Below are 27,527 nucleotides of genomic sequence, written 5' to 3'. Positions count from 1 at the left end.
GGTCTGGCTCAGAGTCAGACTAACCTTCTTCTTTGCTGCTCTGTTCAAGGCAGGAGGGTCATTCCAACCATTCTGTGGGCCTGTGGAAAGAAAAAAAGATTGCAGACCGAGTAACCCTAGCCCAAAGGCCATGAACATGAATCCAACATTTTTAAACAAACTTAAACCATACATTTACACAACACAGATGATACGTGCTGTCAAACAGCTTCATGCCTCTCTAAGCCAGTAGTTCTCAGCTTTTCAGGCCATAACCCCCCCAAATAATCAGACTTTAACTGGGGACCCCCACCCCCAGCACTTGGAATTGTGGGAGTTGAGTATATTTAGTTTGACTTTGTTTGATAGATCAACAAGCTCTGGCGTTATTATTTGACAAATGTTATTTTCTTGGTGTTAAAATTGTCACTTCACTGTCATCCCCAGCAGGACTCGACCCCAGGACCTTCTAGCTGTGAGGCGACAGCGCTAACGACTGCGTCACCGTGCACCCAGTTCTCTGAAAGGCCGAGGGATTTGGTCGAGATCGAGGCGGTTGCCGTGTGTACCTGAGGCTCCGAAGGGTGGAGGAGGAGGCATGTACGTTGCAGGAGGCGATCCGGGCCCACCATGTTGAAAAGACCCTCCAGAGGAGGCGTAGGACAGAGGAGCAGGAAAGGAAGGAGCGGATGAGGTTGGAAGGACAGGAGGGTGGTGCGAGGGAGGAGCGGAAGAGGAGGACAAAGGCGGAGGAGGAGGTCCAGGATAATAAGGAGGCTGCGAGTACTGAGCCAGAAAGCCCGGGGGCTGCGGGGCAGAGCAGGGCATGGCAGAAGAAGAGACAGCCTGGGCAGAGAGCGGGTATTGGAGAGGCTGATACATATGTGGGCCCCCATCTCTGGGTGGAAGCTGGCCGACCTGGGCGTAGGCTGAAGTGCACACAAGATAAACAGTTGCCGTTAAAAGTTGCCAGTGAGTGATTTTGTTTTTGTTAAATAGCTCTATACCGTGACAGTAATCATTGCTATAGACTCTGTTTGTTTGTTCAGTAACAGGAGTCTCTCAGTCTCTCCCGCTCCTTAATACCAAAATATGGAATACCAATTGTATCCAATCAGGGGAGAGCACTCATACAGGACACAGGATAAACAAGTGGAATTGGAAGTGATGACACAAATATTTGTGTCAGCACGATTAAATTTAAGCTGATGAATTGGTGAGCTGATGAAGAAAGAGCTGGAGAGAAGGTCAGACACCCCGTTACTGAACAATGATTACAATCAATGAGCAATGATTACTATCACAATAAAGACATTTAACGTTTTAATAAAAAAACTATTGTTTTAACCAAAACAATATCACTTACAGCACATTTAAGCCCGATTTATACATTTACTTAGTTGCGTGCAGAGTGCTGAAAACAGCAAATCTACAAGTGCCGAGATGCATTTGTGATAGTTCTGTGACACATTTGTGACCTTATTTTCAGCACCAGGCGCGCAACTAAGTATATAAATCAAGCATTATTGACAGTTGTAATTCATGCTGAGATCTGGTCCATGAAATGAAAAGTTTCATGTATATATTATAAAAAGATTCAGGCAACAAGGCAAACGTGCAGAAAACTAGATAGATAACATCCACTCTCATCTCATGTTAGAAACACTAAAACAATTCCTCTTTAGAAGAGACATATTCCAACTACTAAAATCCGTAGGATCAAAGGATTAGGATAGGATCAGAGGCAAACATTCACTAGCAAAAAGAAAATGTTTGACGTTTGTTAACGGATAAAAGAGCGACGGGGTGGATAAGAGTATGTTTGACCAGGAGAGCACTTTTACTCTGCCTTTCTTCAAGGGAGAGACAAGGAACACGGCTGAAAGTCATCTACTCTGATTCTGTAGAGATTCAGTGTGGCAGACCACCTGTACCAGTGCAACACTGGTACAGGTGACAGTACATGTATTGTACGCAACACTTACGGTGGTACTGTTGAGAGTACATGTATTGAGGAGCGGTGGATGAGGGGGGAGGCGCGGCCGCTCCTGCGGGAGCTGGCATTCCATACACGGGGCTTGAGGGCTCCGCCTGCAAGAACACACAGGAGGGGACAACATTGCTATGGTTTTAACGACATATTATCAATATCAACTCTGTTGTGTTTTGCCAATGATTTGGGGCCCACTTGCCATATTCCTCAGCAGTACTGTGGGCCCATGGGAATGGTTTGTGTGGAGGGGAGAGGACTTGGGTGGCGAGGGGAGAGGGTATATACCTGTAGGTCTGGGCCAGTGCCTACTTGAGGAGGGGGGGCACTGGGGAGGGCTGTAGGGGTTTGGTTACTCCAGGAGGTAACGGTGGAGGTAGACCTGACCTGAAGTACGTGCGCACGTACACACACACACACACACACACACACACACACACACACACACACACACACACACACACACACACACACACACACACACACACACACACACACACACACACACACACACACACACACACACACACACACACACACACACACACACACACACACACACACACACACACACACGTTGGGTTGCAACAGTTAATCTAACCAATTGATTATAATAAAAGAAAAAAAATCTATATATAGTATACATATAATATATGTATAATTATAATAATTTAATCAAATACTCGATTAAAATCAATCCCTATTTCGTTAATGTTACTATAGGCGAAAGGTTTAAAAAAGAAACAGTGAAAATAAGACAATGATATTTTCATGTTACGACATACAAACTTATCTTCTTATAACAACACTAGGTATCTTGTTACAAGGTTAAACTTGCCAGCATAGCATTACGACGTGAATTGCTTTACGTTCTATAACAATATATAAGCATTATCACAAGACAAATAGTATATTGTTATAACAAGGTAAGTTTGTATGTCATAATAACATGAAATATCTTGTTCAAGCCAGCTAGATGTTCAGCTGTATTGCACATGAACTTGTAAGTGTTTTATAAACATTTAACCAATTATTAACAAGAGCTTGCGACTAAATAATAACCAACACTGGATCCACCGGAAACACAAGTCCGTCTGTCCGTCCGTCCATCCCTCCCCCTTTCCTGCAAAGTAAACGGTTTCCGGACAATAAAGGGGTTTCCACCCGACAGCCACGACAACATGTTGGTGAGAGAGGGTGAGTGGAACGTACTGGCTGGTAATACTGAGGTGGCACTGGGGTGGAGGCAGGTACAGCCATGGGTAGCGGGGCTGCTGCAGGAGGCTGGGGCACCATGGCCTGGGGTTGGCCTGGATGGAAGGCAGCAGCAGGAAGGGCAGTAGAAGGCTGGGCCTGAGGGCCAGGCGGCTGGGTCTGAGCACTCTGGGGCTGGGCTGCTGCTGCTGGGGCTGGGGCTGCCGGAGCTACTGCTGCCTGTTGTTGTCCCAGAGCCCGGCTCAGGCGCTCGCGGAGCTGCTGTACCGCCACCTAGTGGAGGGGAGAGGGAAATATAACTGCAATTGGACCGGACGGTGTGTGTGAGCACAACGAGTAGTCTGGCGTTATTGCGTGGTTCTCAATCTGTGGGTCCGGAGCGGGCCCCACATGGGGGGGGGGGGGGGGGGGGTGTCGCCCGACGACAGTTAAGTGACAATTCAAGACTTCTAGACTTATGCCTGCCTGCCACTTGAGCAGATTTTCAATATTTTTTTTTAAAATTCAAGGACCCCAGTTTGGTATGCATTAGACCCACGGTTCCCAAAGTGGGGTCCGGGGACCCCCAGGGGTCCTTGAGGGAGTTCCAGGGGGTCCCCAGCTAAATGATAGTTTGGAACCAAATGGATCCTTAAGGGTTTGGAACTCTGAGAGTGTACAAATGGAACCAAACAGACCCTATAACGGGTCCATTTGTACTCTCAGAGTTAAATTAACAAAAAATGCCATACCTGGGGGCACGGGGGTCCGTAGCCTAATTCATGTCAAACTGGGGGGGGGTTCCTTGAAATTAAACAGGTTAAGAATCAGCCGTAAAAATCTTCTCTTGTGGGGGTCCCTGGCATATCTCTTCAAATGGGGGTCCGCGGGCTAATAAATGTCGATTTAGGGGTCCTTGACATGAAAAAGTTTGGGAACCACTGCATTAGACCAGGGGTTCTCAACTCGTGGGTCGCGACCCCTCGGGGGGTCGCCAAATTATTTTAGGGGGTCCCCAAATTATTTTCAAAAAATAAAAAATAAATAAAATAAGATTTTTTATTTTTTTCACGATTTATCAAAAATAGCAGACCTACAAGCTCGTAGCGCGCCACTCGGTGGCGCGCTATGAGCTTGTAGATCTGCTATTTTTCAATAGCTAAATTGTAGCAGTCAATTTATATTGGGGGTCGGGAGGGGGCGGGGGTCCCGAGACATTGCCAAAGCATTTCCGGGGGTCCCCGGCCAAAAACGTTGAGAACCCCTGCATTAGACCACGAGCCCCCATAATACTCTCGGAGACCGGTAAAGGCTGTGACACGGCTGCAGCCGTTGTAATCAATGATACATAACTCTGAGATGCTTTCAGTGTGTCAGCCTGGTAAGGGTCCATTTGGTTACTAACTATCATCACTTAGCTGGGGACCCACTGAAACTGCTTCGAGGTCAAGGACCTCTGGGTGTCCCCAGACCCTCTGGGAACCGTTGGTTTTATACTTAATGCCCACATACACTACTAGAGCAGTGATTTTCATTCAGTACCACCTTTCCCTGATTTCTGATTCCAAGTACACCCCTTTACAAGACTACATTATTTTGCTTAGCTAGGATATGATGCTATGAATTAATGAATAACCCCCTTTTAATGAATGCCTCCTGAGCAAATATATTTATTCATTGCAGTTTAGTCAGTTCAGTTTTTATGTCAATAATGTATAGAGCGTCGCAGTCCCGCCCCCTTTCATGACGACGACAGGCCCAGGAAATAATTCCCCATGCATTTCCCCATAGACATTTCAAAAAGTATTTATTTAAAGCCTCGAACAACGCCAACTCGGATCGTGACAAATCATGACAACAAACACAATATTTTGGGCCGAACAAATAATTACAAAGAAGAAAAACAAAAAGTGTTGTAACCACCTTTCTAATTATGTGATCTTACAGATCTTTAAATAAATACTTTTTGAAATGTCTATGGGGAAAATGAAGGGAATTATTTCCTGGGCCTGTCGTCTTCATGAAAGGGGGCGGGACTTGCTCTCTATTCAATTATAGTTTTGCTAATCAAGTTGTTTTTATTTAACACTTTACAGATCAGCAGGTCCACACGTTTGTCAATGTGTTATGATTAAACATAACGGTGAACAAAAATGTCTATGTTCCACCTTTCTCATGTACTTCCTGTAGTACCTATGTGTACCACTAGGGGTAGACATACGCCCATTTATGAAAACACTGACTGCACTAGACTAGAAGACATGAATAGATTTCTAAAATGTAACACAGGGGTTCTCAACCCGTGGGTCGCGACCCCTCGGGGGGTCGCCAAATAATTTTAGGGGGTCCCCAAATTATTAAAAAAAAAAAAAAAAAAGATTTTGTTTTTTATTTTATTTTTCACGATTTTTCAAAAATAGCAGACCTACAAGCTCGTAGCGCGCCACTTGGTGGCGCGCTATGAGCTTGTAGATCTGCTATTTTTAAATAGCTAAATTATAACAATGCTTAAAACACCAAAAGGGGTTCCCGCCCAAAATGGTTTAAGGTTATTGTAGCAGTCAATTTATATTGGGGGTCGGGAGGGGGCGGGGCGGGGGTCCCGAGACGTTGCCAAAGCATTTTCGGGGGTCCCCGGCCAAAAACGTTGAGAACCCCTGATGTAACACATCACCTCTGGTATAAACTAGAATACTTTGAAAAGGTTTGAAATCTGACACCCTCTCACATCTAAAAACAATTTGTCACAGTACAGACTAACATTTTGCACAGAGCAGATGATTAACAATTAATTTGACAAAATAACAAATAAAAATAAGCCTCTCAGTGTAAAGTTCAGCTCATAAGCAAAATTACTTATTAAGTAGCCAAACTACAAGCTGAAAACGATCTGAGCTTGTAGACTGGCCATTTTAGACACCGGCGTATAGAAGAGGATAAATCACGTTATTTGGACCTTGTTAGCAGCAACAATGTGAACGACGCGTTCCGTACCTGGTCAGAGTTTTCAGGCAGATAGGCGATGGCGGTGGTCAGGCTGCCCTGAGAAGCCAGCAGGCTGGCGTAGCGGCTCATCGTGTCCCCCAGCGGGACCCCCATGGCAGACGAGCAGGAGCCCTGTGTCTGCTCCACCGCACACCGCAGAACCTCCACCTTCTCAACCAGCTCCTGCAGAAGCCAAGAGCACAGCGTTGTGCTTTATTTATCAGCACTCACTCACTTTATATTTAATAGGATTCTTGTTTTATTTCAAGTTTTCCCCCAGCAGTAGTCTCTGACTGTTGCCTCTCACAATGTTCAAATGCTTCCGTCATACAGTCTGGACTGGAGCAATGCAAGCTCTGATCATGAGTAAAATATAAAGCGGAAGTGAAGCCACTTCCCCACCGTTTTGTCTTTACAGTCACGCAAATTCACCCTAATATAAAAATAAATCATCTAAACGTATAGCTTGCTGCTTAGCAGAAATGGAAATAAACTGAACTGACAAACAGATTTTCGGGAGGTGTAGTTCCAGACTCTATATAGCATTCGAAGATTGTGGAATAGTTGTCTGGCTATGCGAGACTACCCCAGCAGCAACCGTGCACCCGATTGTTGTTAAAATGTTTGAATAGCAGATAACGAAGCTCACAATGCACTGTGAGCTTATAGACGGGCCATTTAAAAAAACCTTTGCATATAGGGTTAAAGTGGCTAAACTGATCGAGATACTAAAACTAACACATTCTGCTGGGGGACCCCCTCAAGGACCCCTGGCGGTGGACTGTCTGTGGCACACACCTGGAGAGAAAGCGGGCAGTGTCCATTCTGTGCCTTGGTCCAGCAGGACACCAGTTTCTCCACGTTGCCGGCACAGATGTAACACAGACAGGCTTGGATCTGCAGCTGGCTGTCTGCTGCCGTCTCTAGCCTTCCACCAAGAACGTCTGAGTTGAGGAGACAGACAGATATATAGTGACATGGAGCAAGTAGTTGATATGCTTTGAAATGCACGCGGTGGTTAAGCGTAATAGGTCATGTTAGTATACTCACTACAGAGGGTGCAGAACTCGTCAGGGTGAGAGTAGGTCATGACAGCAGCCAGAGCCTCCTTCCAGCTCCTCAGGTCACATGTCTGCAGGATGTCATTCCAGTCCTTCAGCACTACCGCACTGATCAGCTGCAAGACAATCATAATGATATACCATTACATTGCTCTGTATATTTTCATAGTAACTGCCATTAGTTATTAAGAGTTCGTCCAGTATCGGAAAAGATGCCGATAGTGCCTAAAATGCTGTTGTTGGTATCGCAGAGTCCATGTCATTTATCACTTGATGATTTATGGAATATGTAAAAAAGTATAGGGTAAAATGAATATAATCATGAAAAACCATAAATGAAATGAAATAAATATGAATGAATGTCATTGGGTATGTTTACATGAGGTCTTTCAACCCTTCTTAATTCCGAAAAGTTAAATCCTATTAAACGTTGTCATGTAAACGCCTACAAAAACTTAAATCCGAATGAAAATGCTCCATGCGATTTAAAAACCATTCCGATGTCACTGGCTGGATTATTCCGATGTTCAATGCGATTGAAAGGAAATTGGACTCATGTATACACTGCTTCGGATGTAAATTCATTCTGGTCTTTCTGAGCATGCTCATTTCCAAGGCGCTCCAACTCCAAGTTGCTCATATCCAAGGCGCGCCGAGGAGTTTGCACAAGAGCGCGTTATTTCGTGCATTTTGCAGATCTGAAATCCACAAAAAGAAACGTGGAGCAGGCTGCAGCAGCAGTGGTGATGATCCCCCTGATCTGTGAGTGTTCAAAGATCCAACCGTCCCGAGTTGATGATCACATGTTTGATAGGCCTATAGGTTATATAGCCAGCCTATATGTATCTGGATGCTTCATGCTACTGTAGGCTAAGTGCATCGGGGGACTCACAGAAAGACGGAGGAGAGAGAGGACGAAATGCCGTCAGTCCGCTGTTCAGTAATCTCTCTCACACACACACACACACACACACACACACACACACACACACACACACACACACACACACACACACACACACACACACACACACACACACACACACACACACACACACACACACACACACACACACACACACACACACACACACACACACACACACACACACACAGTCCCAAGAATACGCTATTATCGCTATAATGTCCATCCTATCCCTTTAAACTTTTATAGGCTATAACTTGCCTATTCCAAGTTGCAACCAAAACGTCATGAAACATAACGGCTTTGCAGTTTAATTGCATTGATGAGCAGCTGCAATCAATCTAGTATTAAACACCCAATTGGTAGCCTACTTTATGCCATAATGATGCGGCGATGGTGTATCGTGCAGATAAGCTATGCATTATATGCTGTATGCGATGTACAAGACCACAGATGGGACACGTTGTCAGCCTGTAGATCAGCGCTTACTTACACAATGTACGTGCATTGTGCAAAGACGAGTCACAAATAAACCAAATAGTCTTGTGAGGTGCACAGCGAAAAGTTGATAAATGTCCCCCCCTGTTTACTGCTCCGTGTGTGTGTGTGTATGTTCAACTCTCTCTCTCTCAATTTCAAAGTATCGTCTTTCGTCTGTAATGTTTGTAGCCTATTGTTGAGACAGTCACATGAATGAATGAACTGAGTGTCCAACAGATGGCGTAGTTTCACGTGAATTAACATGTATCATGTCTTATATCACATCTCCTTGTAAACGCTCATTCGGAATGACCATTTCCCATGTAAACACGCAGCAAAAAACATTACTTCGGATGTATTTTATTCGGAATGATCAGCCTGCATGTAACCGCGGCCACTCATTCATTTTATAGTAATGCTGTACGATTTACATTATTACTTTACTAACTTGTAGCTGCAGCTGCACTACATTTGTATTTATTCCCAGATCAGTGGTTCTCTTTTTACTTTTTAATTTCAAGGACCCTCATAACTCAGAGAGAGTGTACTTCCATTTGTACACCCTGAGTTACAGAGCTGCAAGGCTCCATTTGGAACCCCCTCAAGGAACCCAGAGACAACTGGACCCCACACAAGTTATGGGAATCTGTATTGGGAAGGAAAATATCGGTAGGCCCTACATCTTTAGTTATGGGGGGGGTACGTGGGCCTAATGCATATCAATATCAAACTGGGGGTACTTGAAATAAAAAAAGTTTTGAGATTCACAGCTCTATGGTCAGGTCACCTTGGTCAGTTTGCTGGTGGTCTTTGTGAAGTACTTCCTCTGGGTCTTCTCCAGCAGCTCTGTGCCTCCCGCTATGGCCAGGATGATGCTGTCCGCCATGCGGTTGTCATGGAGACACAGATCCACCGCTCCCGCAAAGTCTCCCGTCAGCAGGGCCTGCGTGATGAGCCCGTCCACATCTGCATTGAAACACATTCGTTATCGTCCACATGTGCATTGAAACACACTCGTTATCGTCCACATGTGCATTGAAACACACTCGTTATCGTCCACATGTGCATTGAAACACACTCGTTATCGTCCACATGTGCATTGAAACACACTCGTTATCGTCCACATGTGCATTGAAACACACTCGTTATCATCCACATGTGCATTGAAACACACTCGTTATCGTCCACATGTGCATTGAAACACACTCGTTATCGTCCACATGTGCATTGAAACACACTCGTTATCGTCCACATGTGCATTGAAAGTTTGAAACCGCATTCATTATCATCGTAATCTTTTATTAAGCGACAGTGAGAGCTTTTCAGAATATACGAATATTCGCAGCAATGTGCATGTCATGCACGTGGATGAAGATGCATGACACCCAGCAAACAGCATGTATGCAAGTTTGAGAACCACTGATTAAATAATACTTAGCTGACCGGGGAACCCCAGGGCTCTATACTAGGCCTGCTAGTATTTCCCTCTACACGGTACAAATCTCTTCGCCGAACATACTGTAGCCGATCTGTAAGCTCACAACATGTTGTGATCCTGTAGATCTGCAACTTTGGCAGTATGTTTGCCCCAGAAATATGAACACATTTGGGTGGTTGTGGTTTTACTGTAATTAATTCATTACACATTATGGGAATCAACACTTGAATAAGCTCTGGGTTGAAAAACAGCGCACCTATGATGTACATTTCGTAATTTTTTTATGAATCATGGAAAAGATGATCAGATGATCAGATAACTCACAAATAGATTTAACCAATATTTATTATAGAATGAGAATACAAGTGTGCATATAATATATTATCTTGGCGTTTGGCTCCTACATTTTTCTCCCTGCTTGGCACAATTAAACACCATCATTAAACATTAAGAGAAGGGAGATAGATATACAATAACAACCCCCATGGGGAACAAAGATAACAGAGCCCACCGGTGGTGCTGGGGTGGCGGTGGGAGCAAACATCACATAACAACCAGGAACCATATGCAGTAGGAAGGCAGGAAGAGCATGCAGTCTAGGTGAGCTTAAATACCCCACCCAATTGGTCAGCTGACTGCCACATCAGCGAATTACATGTGGGTCTTGCAACACTGTATACACCCACATAGTAATGCAGCACATTAACCCCTCAAATATATTTGTCCCTTGAGCATAGCAAAAACCCGCTCGAGTATACCTGACTGAACTAACTCCGCAAGTTATGTATCATTTACCTTGGCTGATGCGGAGAGGGGTGGTCAATTCTGTAGTGGCTGGGGGCGGGGCTGGAACCTCCACAGGTTCCTCAATCAAGGCCGGAACCTCCACAGGTCCCTCAACCAAGTCCGGAATCATGGCAGGTTCCTCAACCAAGACCGGAACCATGGCAGGTTCCTCAGTCAAGACAGGAACCATGGCAGGTTCCTCAACCAAGACAGGAACCATGGCAGGTTCCTCAGTCAAGACAGGAACCATGGCAGGTTCCTCAGTCAAGACAGGAACCATGGCAGGTTCCTCAGTCAAGACAGGAACCATAGCAGGTAACGGTTCATCAACCAAGGCTGGAACCTCCACAGGTCCATCAACCAAGTCCGGAATCATAGCAGGCTCCTCAGTCAAGAAAGGAATCATAGCAGGCTCCTCAGTCAAGAAAGGAATCATAGCAGGCTCCTCAGTCAAGAAAGGAATCATAGCAGGCTCCTCAGTCAAGAAAGGAATCATTGCAGGCTCCTCAGTCAAGAAAGGAATCATTGCAGGCTCCTCAGTCAAGAAAGGAATCATTGCAGGCTCCTCAGTCAAGAAAGGAATCGTAGCAGGCTCCTCAGTCAAGAAAGGAATCATTGCAGGCTCCTCAGTCAAGAAAGGAATCGTAGCAGGCTCCTCAGTCAAGACTGGAACCATAGTGGGTTCTTCAGTCCAGAATGGAACCTCAGCAGGTCCCCCAACAAAGGCTGGGAACTCGGCAGGTCCCTCAATCAGGGCTGGGAAAGCAGCGGATCCCTCAATCGGGCCTGGGAAGGCAGAAAATCCCTCAATCGGGGCTGGGAAATCAGCGGATCCCTCAATCAGGCCTGGGAAGGCAGAAAATCCCTCAATCGGGGCTGGGAAAGCAGCGGATCCCTCAATCAGGCCTGGGAAGGCAGAAAATCCCTCAATCGGGGCTGGGAAAGCAGCGGATCCCTCAATCAGGCCTGGGAAGGCAGCAGATCCATCTTCAAACAGGGATGGGACCTGAATCAAGGCCGGAACCTCAGCAGTTCCCTCAACCAGGGCTGGTATCTCGGCACGTTCTTCCTCCAGGACTGGTACCTCAGGAGGTTCTTCCAGCAGGGCTGGTATGAAAGTGGGATCTTCGACCGGGGCTGGTATGACAGTGGGATCTTCGACCGGGGCTGGTATGACAGTGGGATCTTCGACCGGGGCTGTTATGGCAACGGGTTCTTCCACCAGGGCTGGTATCTCGGCGGGTTCTTCCACCGGGGCTGATATCTCGGCGGGTTCTTCCACCAGGGCTGATATCTCGGCGGGTTCTTCCACCAGGGCTGGGGGCTCTTCTGCACTGCTGGGCTCCTCTACTATTGATGCAATCGCTTCCTGAAACGCCAGAAAAAGAAAAGAACAAACTTATCCATTGTAATGTTTTTAATCAATGGAGCAACTATTGAAGATATTTGGCGTTACATCAGGGGTAGGCAACGTTTATGATCAAAAGAGGCATTATTGGCCAAAAAAATTAATTCTGTCAGGAGCCTAATATGAAAAGAAAGAAAGTAACACCGCTTAGTGAGTCTAAATGAGTAACTACTAATAGGTCTAAACGAGCATGCATTCATATGTAATACGCCTAATTTAGAAATTAGTAATTTTCTTTATTGTATGTCAACGGCATTCCACACCTACTATCCCCTGAGCTGCCAGCAGCATCAGTGGAGTTTTTCTTAAAAGTTTCTTTAGAAGTTCAGAAATAGCTCTCTACTTTCTTTCAGAGTAGGTTTTAGTTATCAATAAAATTGCCAATGATTTGGGGGCCCACTTGCAATAGCCTCACGGCCCACACGCTGGGAATCACTTACGGATTGGAATGAAAATCAACCAATAATCACCGGTAGGTTACTTATCACTCAAATGCAATCGAGCCAGCAGGCTCGTCTGAGCCTACTGACTATTACTAACCCTAACCTCAGTCTTAACCGGCCATGTAAGTCAGTTTCACAATGTGTTCGCTTAGGCGGCAGTAACTTCACTTCTGTGTTTCCTAATTGCAGCCAGTAGGCTCCAGGCGAGCCTAACCTACTGGTGATTATCGGTTGATAACATTCGAAGTGCGTGAATCACTGGCCTAGAGTTACAGAAGAGCTGTACCTCCTCCAAAGGGATGTCTGTCTCCTCCCCTGGAAGGAGCAGCTCAGCACTTGGCTCTGGTTCTGTGGACACTGCTTCCTCTTCTGTGAGCTGGGCCTCTTCTGGCTTGACATTTGCTTGAGCAATCAGGTCAAATACTGCTGCTGGGGAGTCATTAACACATGGGAGAAGACCAGAGTCTTCTAGAAGTTGCAGATTGGCTGGAGGAGCAGTCAGTTCTACCACGGGTAAAGGCTGGAGATTGAGTGAGAAATACACAGACAAAATTAGAAACTAGCCGGTTTACATGATCAACACGTTGTGAGCTTGCACAACCAAGTATAAATTAGTCTTTAAACTCCCAGACAAGCTGATACCTCTTACCTCCACTGGCTGAGTGGTCTTTTCCTCCAGTGCTGCTGAAATCTGCGAAGAAGAATCAAAGTTATAGAGTCCCACAATCTCACTAATGTGAACAAAAATGGAAATTAAAGTAAATTCATTCATTATTAGTGGCAGAATTCCATGTGGGAAGGCATACTTGTTGAATAATCTAGCGAAATGGCCATGGGTTGAACAAAATCATTTGCCCATTCAATTTTTATGAAATGGATTTGTTTTTTACGTCCGGATACCCCATCCAGGACAGGCTTCAGACGCGCCTCCTCAAGAGACTTGGCTCAGATCTGAACCCATTTGCTTTGGCGTTAGGAACCCGTTGCGACCGCATGCCCTTGCTGACCCCAGGCAGGGATCGAACCTACAACCTTCATTCTTTCATAAAGTTGACATTTCGGCAATAGAGAAAAGGCCATGGACATGGAGTGATCAAAGTGTTCTCTACAGCAGGGGTTCTCAACCCGTGGGTCGCGACCCCTCGGGGGGGGTCGCCAAATTATTTTAGGGGGTCCCAAAATTATTTTCAAAAAAAAAAAAAAAGAATAAAAATAAATTTACATTTTATTTTCACGATTTTTCAAAAATAGCAGACCTACAAGCTCATAGCGCGCCACTCGGTGGCGCGCTATGAGCTTGTAGATCTGCTATTTTTCAATAGCTAAATTATAACAATGCTTAAAACACCAAAAGGGGTTCCCGCCCAAAATGGTTATATTGGGGGTCGGGACGGGGGTCCCGAGACATTGCCAAAGCATTTCCGGGGGTCCCCGGCCAAAAACGTTGAGAACCCCTGCTCTACAGCACCGTTTCCCAAACAGTGGGTCAGGACCCATTTGTGGGTCGCAGACACATTTGTATAGGTACCTTTATGTTTTGTTCCCCACATTTTGTTTTTAATTATTATTTCAAAACATTTCAGAAAACATTCCCAAAAAAGCTACATTTTTCAAGTATTAAAAACAAATTCAATGATTCTTTTCAGTAATTTCATGAAGAAATGAACGAAAAATCATAAATTTGAAAACAAATGTTTAATAAATAGCTCTGCTATTTTCACTAGTTTGGGTCCCGGGGAGACATGGTTTGAGAACCACTGCTCTATCAGAGCATGGCAATTCCGCCAATCAATTTCGAGACATCTTGTTTGGGGGAAAAGGGTTTAAAAGCCTAATACATGGGAACCTTTGAAGGTTGTTGTCTAAACCATAGAACTCACCTTTAAAGCAAGTTCCTCTTTGTTGTAACCCAAAAGCTCCAGGTACTTTTCACGGACATCGTTATCAAAGTTAACCTGGCAAACAGAAAAGTCACACAAAGAACAGTATTTTGTTAAGACAAAAAGTCTTTGTTAAAAGGATAAAGCTCCATGTTCTTATAGTAATCATTAGTTCATTACTATAGTGTTTCTTCAGTAATTGCCCGGGATCTTCCCATCTCTTTAACAGAAAATAAATCATCCACTTCTTTGTTTCATCACTTTCACTTGTTTATCCTGTATGATGTCGTGTCACGCAAATAGCTTGTAGATCTTTGAATATATTCTTCTAAAGCAAACATTTTTAACTCAAATCCTTGCATATGAGAGTCTCTGTTAACAAAATATTTTAAGATGCGGGTCCGTGGCCAAATACATAACACATTTTCTGGATTTAGAATACATTTTCTTTTTATAATATCAGCAAGTTTTTCTTTATCACAGCTTCAGTAAACCGGTCATACCTTCAGGAACGACCAGACTGTCTTCTCGAAGTCGGTTTGCGCCGTGTCGATCTTGCTCTGGCAAAAGTTTTGGTAGTCCCCCGCGGACAGCGTGGCCTGCAGCGCTCTGGAGCGCTCCAACAAGGCCGTCTCCGTCACCACCTGGCTGACGTGTACCACGGGCGGAGCGGCCTGCTGAGGCGTAGCGGCCTTCACGTTCTCCAGAGACACCAGCTTCCCACCGAACTAGAGCGGAGAAAGAAACCAAAGGCTTTGTTTAAAACCATTTAACACGATGGTTGCCTAAAATGTTTGGGCACATCATTATAGGCAAGCGGTCTACAAAATAAACAGTGAAAGCTTGTAAGCTCACAATCACAATTCTGTCTCAACGTACAGCAAACGAGGCTCCCACAGGTCTGCGGAGCCACTTGGGAGGCTTTTTCAGAGGCTTGTAGGTAGCCGGGAGCGCAGAGGTCTGGGGCAGCTGCAGCGGAGGTAGGGTCTGTCCCGTCCCGAACGGATCCATGTTCATGAATGAGTTGCTGATCTGCAACGCGAAAAACTCAAATCGCATAATCGGGTATTTTTTATTGCAGGCGTTCGGTCTATTGACCTTCCACAGTAGTTGGTTCCAGGTGCCACATTTTGAATGTAGTAATATTACAGCAACTACAGACTAAAGACCATAAATATTTTTCATGGAAAGAAATTTGAATCGTGTGAGAATCGTGATCTCAATTCTTGTGGAGGAAAGGAGATTTACATTTTGAGCAAGAATCGTGCAGCACTACTTGACACTCCTGCCTTACCTGGTCAGCATCCCTCTGGTTCTGTGCATGGTTACTACCCCCCATGATGGAGTAGACGCCGATGTGACCGTCGAAGGCTGCGGCAGACAGCACAGCAGGGTTCCTGGGACACCACTGGATGTCAAAGCACCACTGAGTACTGGTGGGGAGCTCGTATATAACCTGGAGAGTACAACAATGCATGAAGTCAGTCACGGTGGTGCAAACAAAACAATCTTCCTATGGCAATGGAACAAAAACCTATAGTATATCATCTCTGTCGGAAGGAAAGGAAACCTCATGTCCAAAACTGTTGCTTTTCATAACTCATTCATATCAAGTAGTGCAGCGTTTCGAGCTTATAGATCTGCTACTTTTGCCGTTTTGGTGTGACGCTGTAGGATGATCAAGAAGAATGGTTCATTTAGGAAAAAAGGGTTAGGTTTAGAATATGGAGACAAGAGGTTTCTGCCTGACAAAGACGACATAATTCAATGAACCGAATGAACTTGAATTTGTAATTGGTAGTCCACACTGAATTATTGAATGAGGGACCTGTGGTTGATGTAACTATTGTCTGAATATTTACCTCAGCTGTGTTAGGATTCCAGCACAGAATTCTGCTGTCCTTCCCACAACTCAGGAGCAGCTCTGGGTCCGCCAAACTCCATGCGATGGACAGGACTCCCCTGGAGAAACACCACCACAGAAACCCTTTATTATATCCACAACTTCTTTCATAAATTAATGCTGCGTTTGAGCATCGACATGCACACATCTGTCCATACCAAGTTTTCCCGATCCGATATTTATATTTTTATAGAACACATTTATGCCATATCACAATAGTATAATATCCCAAATCACAGACATCATAATATTGATACTAGTGATGCCCGATCACATTTTTTTTTGCGGAATCGGATCGGGACAACCCTAATCCCAACCTTAGCATTGTCTTCCTCCCCACCCCTCCGTTCTTTGTACATATAGTAAGTAGCCTTGCCGAGCCATGAGGCCCATAGGGCAGGAGCCTATCTCCTGTTTCTGTAGCGTGAGGCAGCTTGATGTACAAGTACACCCCCTGGACATGACGCTAGTATGTCGCAGGGACTTACCCCCAATCCAACCCTTGATGCTGAGTGTCAAGCAGGGAGGCACTGGGTCCCATTTTTAGAGTCTTTGGTATGACCCGGCCGGGGATTGAACCCCGACCTCCCAGTCTCAGGGCGGACACTCTAACCACCACTGAGCTGGTACATATACCTGTTGATAATGCTGAGTTTTCCACCAGTATGTATTGTTACTGTATATTACCATATTATTGATGAGTCGAGTACAATAGATAGACAGACCACAATTGAAACAAGCCAACTGAGGATGTTAACAAATGTATTAATAAAGTATTCAATCAATTAATCAATCAGTTTTACTTTGATTATATACCCATTACCCAAGTACCGTGCATCTCCAAAACATTTCTACTAGTTCTAAGAATATTGTGCACGACAAAGCATACATCAAGCCAGCAGAGCCTGTACATGCTCCTCACAAACACTGTGAACTGCATTACCGTGTGTGGTTCTCAAAGATCTTGAGAGGGGAGGTGGCGAATCGCAAGTCCCACATCTGGATGACAGGCATTCGGTCATCCTCGGAGGCCAGGACCAGCTGAGTGGCCACTTCCGGGTTCCACGCCAGCCCAGAGCAATGCATCTGAACAAATCCCAGGCACAAACAAACAGGCATAAGTAGTCATGGATTAAAGCTAAATTAAATCGCTGAATGAACTGAAAGAAATGTGTTTGAGAACCACTGGTATTGAAATTGTACAGCAGAGGTGAAGTTCACATAGAATACCAGCTCCGACAATGTGATAACACCGGTTTGTGTTATGATTCCAGTTCCTCAATGTTGAATCCGGTTCCTCCAGTTCCGAATACCAACCCTATTCTTCATGAAACTAAATAGTACAATGCCAGATGTGGTTAACCCATTCAGGCCTGACGTCGAAATTTAAAAAAAAAAAGTTTTCTAAATCATGACAATTTTCGGAAAGATTTGAGGCACATTTTAACGATTTTTCAAAAATAGCAGACCTACAAGTTCATAGCGCGCCACTCGGTGGCGCGCTATGAGCTTGTAGATCTGCTATTTTTCAATCGCTAAATTATAACATAATGTTTAAAACACCAAAAGGGGTTCCCGCCCAAAATGGGTTAATGGTTAAACGCTAACGTGACATGGATGCGTTCCAGGTCTCAATGGATTAAAGCTGCCAAATACAAATAAATAATGCCAAATACGCCAGATACGACATCAATGTTTTGGATGCAGGCATGCAGCTTTTCAGGCAGTTGTTCTCAAAATTTGTCTGGGGACCAACAGAATAGATCAGATTGTTTTTCTCATAAATCGGCCAATACCGATACTGATCTTGTGCGTAATGGGAAAATGTTATTATTTCCAAAATTATTATATGTCAAAACCCACATCAAAACTGTTCCTGTGTGTGGCGAGGAAGGAGAGAATGTTTAGGCCCGTCACAAAGATGCAAAACTATATTATACTATATATCTGATTGACTTGTATACCACTTGAATGGTATAAAAGATCGGTTTCTCCAGATCAGGTAAATTGCCGATCGGTGGCCGATCAATCGGAGCACTTCTAAAATTAACTCTTAAGGTGGTTGCACTGTGGTGCGTTTTTTTGCTGCGTTTTGTGCGGATCCTAAAGTAGTAGGCTATCACTAGCTGTCAGCCTGTCACCAACACCCCACTGTGGAAAATTAAAACTTTATACGAACGGAATATTCAGCGGCAGTGTGCATGCAATGCAACATGATTGACATAAAGGACAAAGGTGGTAAAAAAAAAATGTAGGTCCTTCAAAATTCGCTCCAATATTCGTTCCAAAAAACGCACCAGTGTGCAAACACTTTTACAGGTCTGTAACTCTGAGAGTGTGCAAAAAATGGAACCAAATAGAAACGTAAGACGTGAGGGTCGATTTGATTTGTACACTCAAGAGTTATGGGTACCCTCCATGGTCTAAAGCATGGCAAACTAGGGGGTCTTTAAAAATGAACGTTTTAGAAGCGCTGTTGTCAAGGAAGGTATGAGTATTACTCATATGCTTAAAGCATAGAGTCATAATTATTATAATAATTGAATTCACCCAGAGCAACCAGCGTGTAGTTGTATTGAAGAGAGGTAAGGTTTTAGAAAGCTGTGACCTCTGGAAGCCTGGAAGAGAGTGGCAGTCCTTTGGCCACGGGTTGAAACACAGTGGCGTGCACAGATAGACACTAGGGGGTGCTAGAGCACCCCCTGCCCTTTTGGCAATGTGCCCTTTTGAGAAAAAAAAAAAAAAACTTTTTATTTTTCAAAAATAGCAGACCTACAAGCTCGTAGCGCGCCACTCGGTGGCGCGCTATGAGCTTGTAGATCTGCTATTTTTCAATAGCTAAAGCAAAACATGATGTTAACACCAAAAGGGGTTCCCGCCCAAAATGGGTTAAGGCAACCGGCCGGTTCCACGCGCTGCACAAGGTGCCCTTTTTTTACTTGAGCACCTGCCCCTCTAAATGTCTGTGCACGCCACTGTTGAAACACTCTATGAAGGCTGGGGACCACCTGATCACCTCTCTTCCAGGCCAAGGCTTTATCCATTAGGAACGGATTATTAATCGCATTTTTGATGTATTTTCAAACTAAAGACAAACCGGAATCACTTGAGGGTAGTTTGTGCCAGTGTACATCTTGTGTTGCTCAAATTAATACAACCATTCATGCTTTAAGATATGGTTTCTTGTGTCTTAAACTCTTTTTCTGAGGTTATGCTGACGAGAGTTAAAAAAAAAACGCCCACACTGTATTAAGGCACGGTACGGAGTTGAACAACACTTACTCTGTTGCTGTGGTCGCTGACTTTGATGATGAGGTCGTTCTTGCGCAGGTCCCAAACAGAGGCTCGTCCACCGGGGCTGGCCGAGGCCAGGATGTGAGCCACCTGTCTGTTCCACCCAATGCAGCTGATGTCCTCCAGAGGCTGATCAAACACACAAACACCAAAATATTATAGATGTTTGACCAATTGGTCAATGACTATGACCACTAGTCGCCGCTGTAGGCATCAGCCCATTAGTCGCGGACAACATAACATCAATATTAATATTCAAATCACTGCTGCAGTGCCCTATATGTGTGCAACTTAGGTTTTTGTGTGTGATTATTTTCATGGCAGACCACTGAACAGTGTTTGTGCCAAGTTTGGTGCAGATGGGAGCAACCATAGACATATAAAGGTAGACGCCTCCTTCGGCTCTGGGGTGTCTGTACTCAATGAGGGCAAGCTTCGGCGTTGGTGCTTCACTAGTCTCGCGTAGCCAGACAACTATTGCGAGTGTCAACAGTCTGGCAACACAAGACTAGTGCTTCACAGAATCTTCTGCGTGCGTCACAGAGCGGACGTTCGGGTCTGACAAGTCCCGGAAAAGACATGGTGTGATTGGCAGCGTGGTGTAGTGTGCCTTCCGCAATTCCGGGGCACCTCCGCCCTCAAGTCGATACACGGCGCTCCAATGAACTGCAGCGGACATCTTTTTTTATTTATGGCTATGGGAGCAACAGTGTGCCTTGACAACGTGTGTCTCCTGCAGGGGGCACCTGGCAGCAGTAACCTGGGTTGTTCAGCGTGGCCCCTGGTGCGAGTATTCTCATGGCAGAGCCCTGAACAGTGTTTGTGTCAAGTGTGGTGCAGACTAGCAGAGCAACGGTGCGTCTCTCTCAAGTCAGGGTGTTACTTTGCAATGTCCACCGTCCATTATTACACAATGGCCTGATTCAATTATTTTGAGCTACTGTAATGAAGAAATGACCATAAACGTCATATTTCAATCAGTCATCGTCACCTTCAACCTTGCACTTTGGGCATTTAGGGTAGACATCAAGGTTTGAAAAATAGCAAAGTAGGCTTTATATATAGCATTTAGGTTTTTGCTATATCTGCCCTGTACAATCTTTGTTTACAAAGCCTAAAATGAAAACAATATGTCCAATGTTTAATGGCGAAAACAATGAAATCATTCATCACTATTACTTAAAGAAATATATCGTTGACTAAAAAGTCATGATTGTGACAGCTCCAGACAGGTCAACAATGGATCCTTTCTGTACTGTACCTGAGTTTTAGGTCCTGGTGTCATTGGAGCTCCAAAGTTATTCATGTCCCAGATATATATTTCAGATTCATTTCCACCAGATGCTATCAGATTTGTCTACGTAAAAGAGGGGAGAAAAAGTTGTATTGTTTTGGATGCCAATCAGTAATATTCAAGCAAACAATATACAAGTAAACAATGTACATTTCACCAGTATTTCATGAATATTGAGCATACAGTATTGTTTCTCAACGTCGGGTCTGGGGATAGCCAAGGGGTCCAAATAGACCATTACAGGTCTGTAACTCTGAGGGTGTATAAATATATTTGTATACACACACTCAGAGTTAACTAAATTTAAAGTGTTGAGTGGGGAATGGAGAGATGGGGTTCCACACTATAGTCTAATCTCTAATGCATATCAAACTGGGGGTCCTTGAAAATAAAAAGGTCCAGAATGACTGGCCTACAGTACCTGGAATGGGTTGACGTCGAGAGCTCGCACTGGCCCCGTGTGCTTGTCACTCTGAGAAATGATAGCGTCACTTTGACCAGCTATGATCTTGGCCGGGTCGTACAGTATGATGTCACCGTTCTCGCCTCCTGCAATCAGGACCCCGGATGGGAGACCCTCTGATTGCATTCCGTGGGGACCCCACACCAACTTGTGATATCTGAAGGGAGCACAAAATAAACAAAACATTTACTTTGTACACTCCCTGGCACAACATCAATTTAAACAGGGATCCGTGGCCAAATACATAATATACATTTTGGGGTTCCATGAAAAACATACAAACTGATTGAGAACCACTGCTCTATCTTGTGCCAACATGTTTAGTTCTACTATGAGACGCTTGGTTTGATGTGCCCGACAACCAAAGTGTGTCAGCCGGAAAATCGCTGCACCTCCAAAGCACCCTCAAGCATTCCCATATGGGCATATTCAGAGGGTTTTCAGCTGAGGTTAGAAAAAAGCCAAAAAACAAAAAACTAGCAGGTAGGGTTGGTACAATCATTACATTTTACTTGACGGTTGCCATGATACAAATAATTGCGATTAACGATTTGCGTTTTGGGAATTGAACATCAGAACATATGGTAAAAATAAAGGTTGTCTTTTAGCCTTTGTAAACAAAACGTGCACAGGACAGAAATTACCAATAACTTAAAGATACAACAAAATTAACAGCCAAAATAGGACATTTAATGATGTTATACTTTCGAAAAGAAATGTAAAAAGCACATATAGCCGATATACAGGCTCGCTTGTACATCTGCTATTTCCCAATGTTTTTCAAAATAGACATTTTTTTCACGGAACGATGAAGACAATTCTGATGAAAAATAATAACTATCATCTCAAATAATTGCGTTCAGGTGGTGATTAATTGTGACAGGCCCTAGTTGCAGGAGCACATTCCTAACATGCGTGCTTTTGTTTTGTTGTTGGAGGAAACCCAAGTGAACATGAGGATAACATGCAGAACCCACACAGAAAGGCACTGGTTGAGCTCACATCCAGGAGCTTTTTGCTGTGAGGCAAATCACTGAGACAATTGTGACCGTAGGTCGCATTTACTATGAAAACCTGCATCTCCCGTCCGTTAGTCACGCCTCCATATATGGTCACGCCTCGTGACATCACGCCTCCATATATGGTCACGCCTCGTGACATCACGCCTCCATATATGGTCTAGCTTCGTGACATGTCACGCCACCATATATATGGCCATCTCCATATATGAAGTTCACGACACTGACCTCATTTAACCCTGGATAAGCATACATGGAGAAGACTGGATCGTCACCTAGATCTGCATACATGGAGCCGGCCAGCAACTCTACATCTGACCTCAAACCCTTTCATCTCCATATATGGAGCTGACCTGTATGTTGACCCTCCCCACCCGTCCTTCCTGTTCTGACATTTCATATGTTGATCTGACCTCATTAAAGCCTGTACAATCAAGACACGCTCCATATATGGCCATTGGTCAGTACAGAATTCATTTCATGTTGATCTGACCGCCCATACCAAAGCGCCACAGCTCGCCCTCAGGGCGTCTTACTGGTATATTGACTATCAACAAACCACTGGTTCCAAAACACTGGGTCGGGACACGAGTCACCCGACCCATTAAATGGGTCCCAACCCAGTGTTTGGGAACCAGTGGTCTGTTTTTGTGCGTCACAGACATATTTTTATGGGTCCCTGCCTTTATTTTTGGTTTCCTACATTTTGTTTCTAATTATTAATATTTCAAAGCATTTTCAAAAAACATTCCCAAGAAAGATTTATGAATTAAAAACAAAATCCAATGATTTTTTTCATGAAGAAATCAAAGAAAAATCGAAGAAATTCCACAAATTAGAAAACAAATGTTTAAGAAGTAGTGAAAATAGCCGATCTACAAGCTCGCAATGTAAGTAAGTACCTATGAGGGGTGGGGAATGTGCCACATAATTTCATGTCCAGAGATGGATCGGCCAAATCCAGCTGAAAGATCTCCAACGAGGCATTGGAGCTGAAGGAAGCATCCAACTGCTTGGCTGATGTTCCTGCAAGAAAGACAGCCGTTGAAATGTGTTAATGCCAGATCAGTGTCAGCACATGATGCGGTGAAATTGTTCTATAATGTGTGACCGCTTTATTGGAAATGACCAGAGCTGTGTTTCGGTGCAAGTCCAAATCTTCATGAGCGGGTCACACAAGTGAAGTCTTCATAATAAGCAAGCTCTGAATACGGACTATGTCCATATATAAAAATGTGTGTGCTTACATAGCTGAGACCAGTGTGTGTGTGTATGTGTCTAGTATAAAGTGCCACAAAGCTATATTTTCCAAACCATGTACTTGTAATTCAAAAACAAATGTAATACCCCAGACCTGCAGTGACAGAATAATACGTTTTACTATGAAAAATTCCAATGTTCACCTATTAATTATGAAACGCCAGGGTTCATGACGTGATTAAGTCTTTTGGTGCAAGTACAAGTCAGGTCTCAAGTAATTTGTGTCCAAGACGACTAGTCACAACTTAAGTGTTGATTCTTTCTTTGTAACTAAAGTCTGGCTCAAGTCCAAGTCTCCAGCTCTGGAAATTAGGCTTGTGTGATGTATGAAGTATGAGTAGCACACAAGACTAGTTTGAGTTTAAATGTTCTACCACATAATTGCCTGAAATGTAACAAACTGAAAGCAGCAGGTGTCAACATGTGTAGTGGTCTTGTGTTGTGTACATCAATCACACTCATACCTGTTGCCAGGTAAATTGGGTGGTGGTTTGCTGGACTCCAGCTCTGGATAGCTGTGCGACTGATCTCTTTCAGTTTCATCCTGAATAGCAAAAAAGACAAAGCAACATTTCAGAAGGAACATTAGAAACAATTTATACTTTAACAAAGTAATCTACATAAAGGGGATATTGGTCCAATTTGACAAATTTGTCATCAAGAAACTTTTTCTTTAACCACTTAAACCATATTGTTTGGGGCAAAAACCTCATGGTCATATTTCAACGTATGTTTTTTCTTAATGAATGCCAATTCCATATCGTACAAAGTGTCACACAAAAGTAGTGACATTGGCAGCTCTACAAGCTCACAAGTACAACAGCTGACAAAGCTAGTCGTGAGCTTGTAGATAGTTTTACTATTTTCTAGAATAAAAAAAACAGATTTACACCAGCGACAATATACTTAACTTTGTTTATCGATGTCCCAGGGTCCCCCAATATAAAGCTAGCTTTTTTTCCTTATACCAATATGTCTTTGACAAAACAGGCCTGGAGAACTACATGCTGGTAGATCTGTTATTTTTGTTGAATGTTCACCCCAGAATAGGGACAAGTAGGGTTATGCATGTATAAATGACACCTGCCCAAATGGGTGTAGCTGATGACCTACAATTACACACCTTGTTATCAGATTTCCTCTATGTATCAGGTACAAATGGGCTATATATAGCCTATACTAGGCATGTGTCAATATAAAAAATATAAAATGTAATAGGAAGTAAAATACTGAGTTTTGCGTAATTATGCAATGTATTATGAGGGATGGGCTTGCGTTGCATAACCAAGGAAAGTGGATGTGTTACTTGGTAACAACAGCTTGCACTTCAGTATAAGTTCAATACCTCTCCCTGTCTACACGTAAAAGATTTCAATTTCCATTCTAATTCATAAATTAACAAAGCTTCTAGACAGAAGGCCTTCTGCAAACACCAATTAAGTCACATTATGAAATAACAACTCAAACCGACAAAATGTCATTTTTAGCATACTCTGTCAACTGCTATATCTCAATCTCATTACGTTTTTTTAAACGTGCAAACAAAAGGTCAATAACTGACAATAAGCTTGGCATGGTGTCTGTCAATTCGAAGGGGTTTACTTTTATTTTTGTCCCTCATACGAATGAATGCAGTGAAATATCGGTGTGACATGCTCAGCAGACTGTGTTGACAATACATAACTGGCTATAATAACATACGGATTAATATTAAGAAAGGACACGTATAGCCTTTATAGCAGCAAATGAGACTTAAATGGTAAAAGGGGTCGAATAGTATAAGCGACCGGGTCGTAGTCTACATTCTCAGTAAAATAGTATTCTAATGTACAGAGAGTACAATGTGTGCAAAGTACAGTATGTGCACTTGTGCAGGAGGCTCTGCTCTGTGCCTAAAAGGGTCTGTCTGTGTTTACACAGAAGCTTTTAGCTAGCGAGCTAAGAATAAAAATGGGATTTAGAATGGATCATGCCTTGAATCCAAGACTACAGTCATAATCTGACTTCAACCATTTAGAATTGTGGCCATTCCCATTCAAACGCTCACTTCGCCGCTAAAGGAAGACACGGGGCACTGTGGCAGACAGTCAAGTCGTGCCTTGTTGTTGGTCGCGATGCTAAAGGGCTATTTTATCTGTAGCTGGTGGAAAAATAGCCGATCTGCAAGCTCACCGTGCGTCGCGGACGCGAAGTGCGCTGAGCTTGCAGATCGGCTATTTTTCCGGCGTGCGACACCGTTGCACCGGGGAAGTACAGTTCAGCGAGGAAGCCTTTTGGCTGTGCCTACCGCTACCCATTCAACCAGCCCCCGGAAAAACTACGAGAATCACGTTACTTTTAAATGACAACTTAATCCGCTTACCTTCTCTTGGATTTCGCTCTCTTCACATGAACGCGTGCATGAAACGGGCTTTTGCAAGCTGGAAATTAAACTTCCACTCTCTGCAAGGTTTTTTCCCCCCTCCCCCAGCCCAGATCTACTACTGTACAAGGGACTCTTGAAGAAGAACTACGGGTCCCGGCGATGCGTGGCTCTCTCGCTCTGCTGCAGACAGATACAGACAAGAGTTGAGTGGAGTGAATTCCACCGTCCACGTCCCCACTCACTCTGCTCTCTCCACATCAACGTGGCATAAAGGCACACAGTCTCCTCCTACCAACAGAACACCTTCCGGGAGACGTAGATCATCCATGCGCACAGCCCTGAGCAGTGAGCATTTACATACACTGTAGGCTGTATTCACTATACATGATTTAATTACACAACAACACAGTGCCTGTAGGCAGGCCCAGACCCATGCGGTAAACAAACTTGTCTTCGTCACTCGGGTGCTTCGTCAGTAGGTGGTGAAAAGCCTGGTGAGGCGAGGTTACTTCGTCAGTAACATAACTTCTCAAGGTAAGCACGTTCTAATTCTTATCTTTCATCTTTGCATGTATTTAACATAAAAACGATAGAACCAGGCCATTCATTGTGGCCTTATTACAAAACACCACTTCGTCCATGTGGAAATCATTGCATTCTGACTCGTGAGCTTGTAGATCGGCTATATTGTCAACATTTTTCATAGATTTGATGTCGATTGTCGACATTCTACACTACGGGTACTTTTACATTTGGTACATTTGGCACGCCTGCGTTGCTGCAGCAACGAGTCGATAGGCCGGGTTCCAGTTCCGCCACACAAACTTTGCTACACAAAACATGGACAAATTTCACTCTTTGTTTGCTATTTTTTTACACTTTATTCTATCCCTTTTGTTTGCTGTTTTTTTGTTATCTATGCTGCTGCATTGTCTGAAGGAAGCCAAACAAACTGCCGGATGCTAACTTGCATATGTTGAGCAATTTTCATAATTGGCATAATGTGACCATACCATTAACAACCTATAGAAGGCAAAATATTAAAAATTTCATCATGCTTTATGTAGCATGTGACGTGTCAAACTAGGGCGTTTTCATGATGCTGAATCCATTCCAAGCATTAGTTTTGCAAAAAATCAACCATTGGGCTAAAAACAGCCATTGACGTCACAAATGTGATGTCAGCACAATTGGGCATGTCCGTTTTTTTTTAGTTTTTTTATTATTTTATTTTTAGCGTCGTAATCAAGGCGGGATCCATGTTGCCATAGCGACAAACAACCAGAGAATCGTTTGTTTCATTATTTGATTGAATTATACTTTATTAACAGTTTAAAAAAAAAAACATATATAGTATATA

General features: G+C 43.8%; 1 protein-coding gene across 5 annotated transcripts in view; it reads right to left on the bottom strand.

Moving 5' to 3' along the window:
- The window catches only part of sec31a (SEC31 homolog A, COPII coat complex component), a 33,539-nt gene extending 7,084 nt beyond the window's left edge, over positions 1-26,455 (bottom strand). For 2 of the 5 annotated variants that reach the window (XR_013791984.1, XM_079525165.1), the window contains exons 1-24: positions 26,165-26,455; positions 24,267-24,346; positions 23,445-23,568; positions 21,482-21,680; positions 21,028-21,123; positions 19,755-19,895; positions 17,416-17,558; positions 16,432-16,531; positions 15,864-16,025; positions 15,449-15,601; positions 15,073-15,297; positions 14,570-14,644; positions 13,339-13,380; positions 12,976-13,209; positions 10,848-12,207; positions 9,402-9,580; positions 7,199-7,325; positions 6,947-7,092; positions 6,158-6,331; positions 3,182-3,457; positions 2,258-2,356; positions 1,965-2,070; positions 549-908; positions 25-80 (exon numbers count right to left, since the gene is read on the bottom strand). Coding sequence is in view for 4 of the 5 variants with exons in the window: in XM_079525165.1 (XP_079381291.1) it covers positions 25-80; positions 549-908; positions 1,965-2,070; positions 2,258-2,356; positions 3,182-3,457; positions 6,158-6,331; positions 6,947-7,092; positions 7,199-7,325; positions 9,402-9,580; positions 10,848-12,207; positions 12,976-13,209; positions 13,339-13,380; positions 14,570-14,644; positions 15,073-15,297; positions 15,449-15,601; positions 15,864-16,025; positions 16,432-16,531; positions 17,416-17,558; positions 19,755-19,895; positions 21,028-21,123; positions 21,482-21,680; positions 23,445-23,568; positions 24,267-24,345 (4,656 nt within the window). In the remaining variant the exon portion in view is untranslated. The remainder of the gene's footprint in view (positions 1-24; positions 81-548; positions 909-1,964; positions 2,071-2,257; positions 2,357-3,181; positions 3,458-6,157; positions 6,332-6,946; positions 7,093-7,198; positions 7,326-9,401; positions 9,581-10,847; positions 12,208-12,975; positions 13,210-13,338; positions 13,381-14,569; positions 14,645-15,072; positions 15,298-15,448; positions 15,602-15,863; positions 16,026-16,431; positions 16,532-17,415; positions 17,559-19,754; positions 19,896-21,027; positions 21,124-21,481; positions 21,681-23,444; positions 23,569-24,266; positions 24,347-26,164) is intronic. The other 3 variants (XM_079525167.1, XM_079525166.1, XM_079525168.1) reach the window with 3 other exon arrangements.
- Positions 26,456-27,527: the final 1,072 nt, after the last annotated feature.

Source organism: Electrona antarctica, assembly GCF_951216825.1.
Source record: "Electrona antarctica genome assembly, chromosome: 16".
NCBI lineage: Eukaryota > Metazoa > Chordata > Actinopteri > Myctophiformes > Myctophidae > Electrona > Electrona antarctica.
Note: the sequence above shows the minus strand (reverse complement) of the source record. Positions and strands in the feature narration are given on the sequence as shown.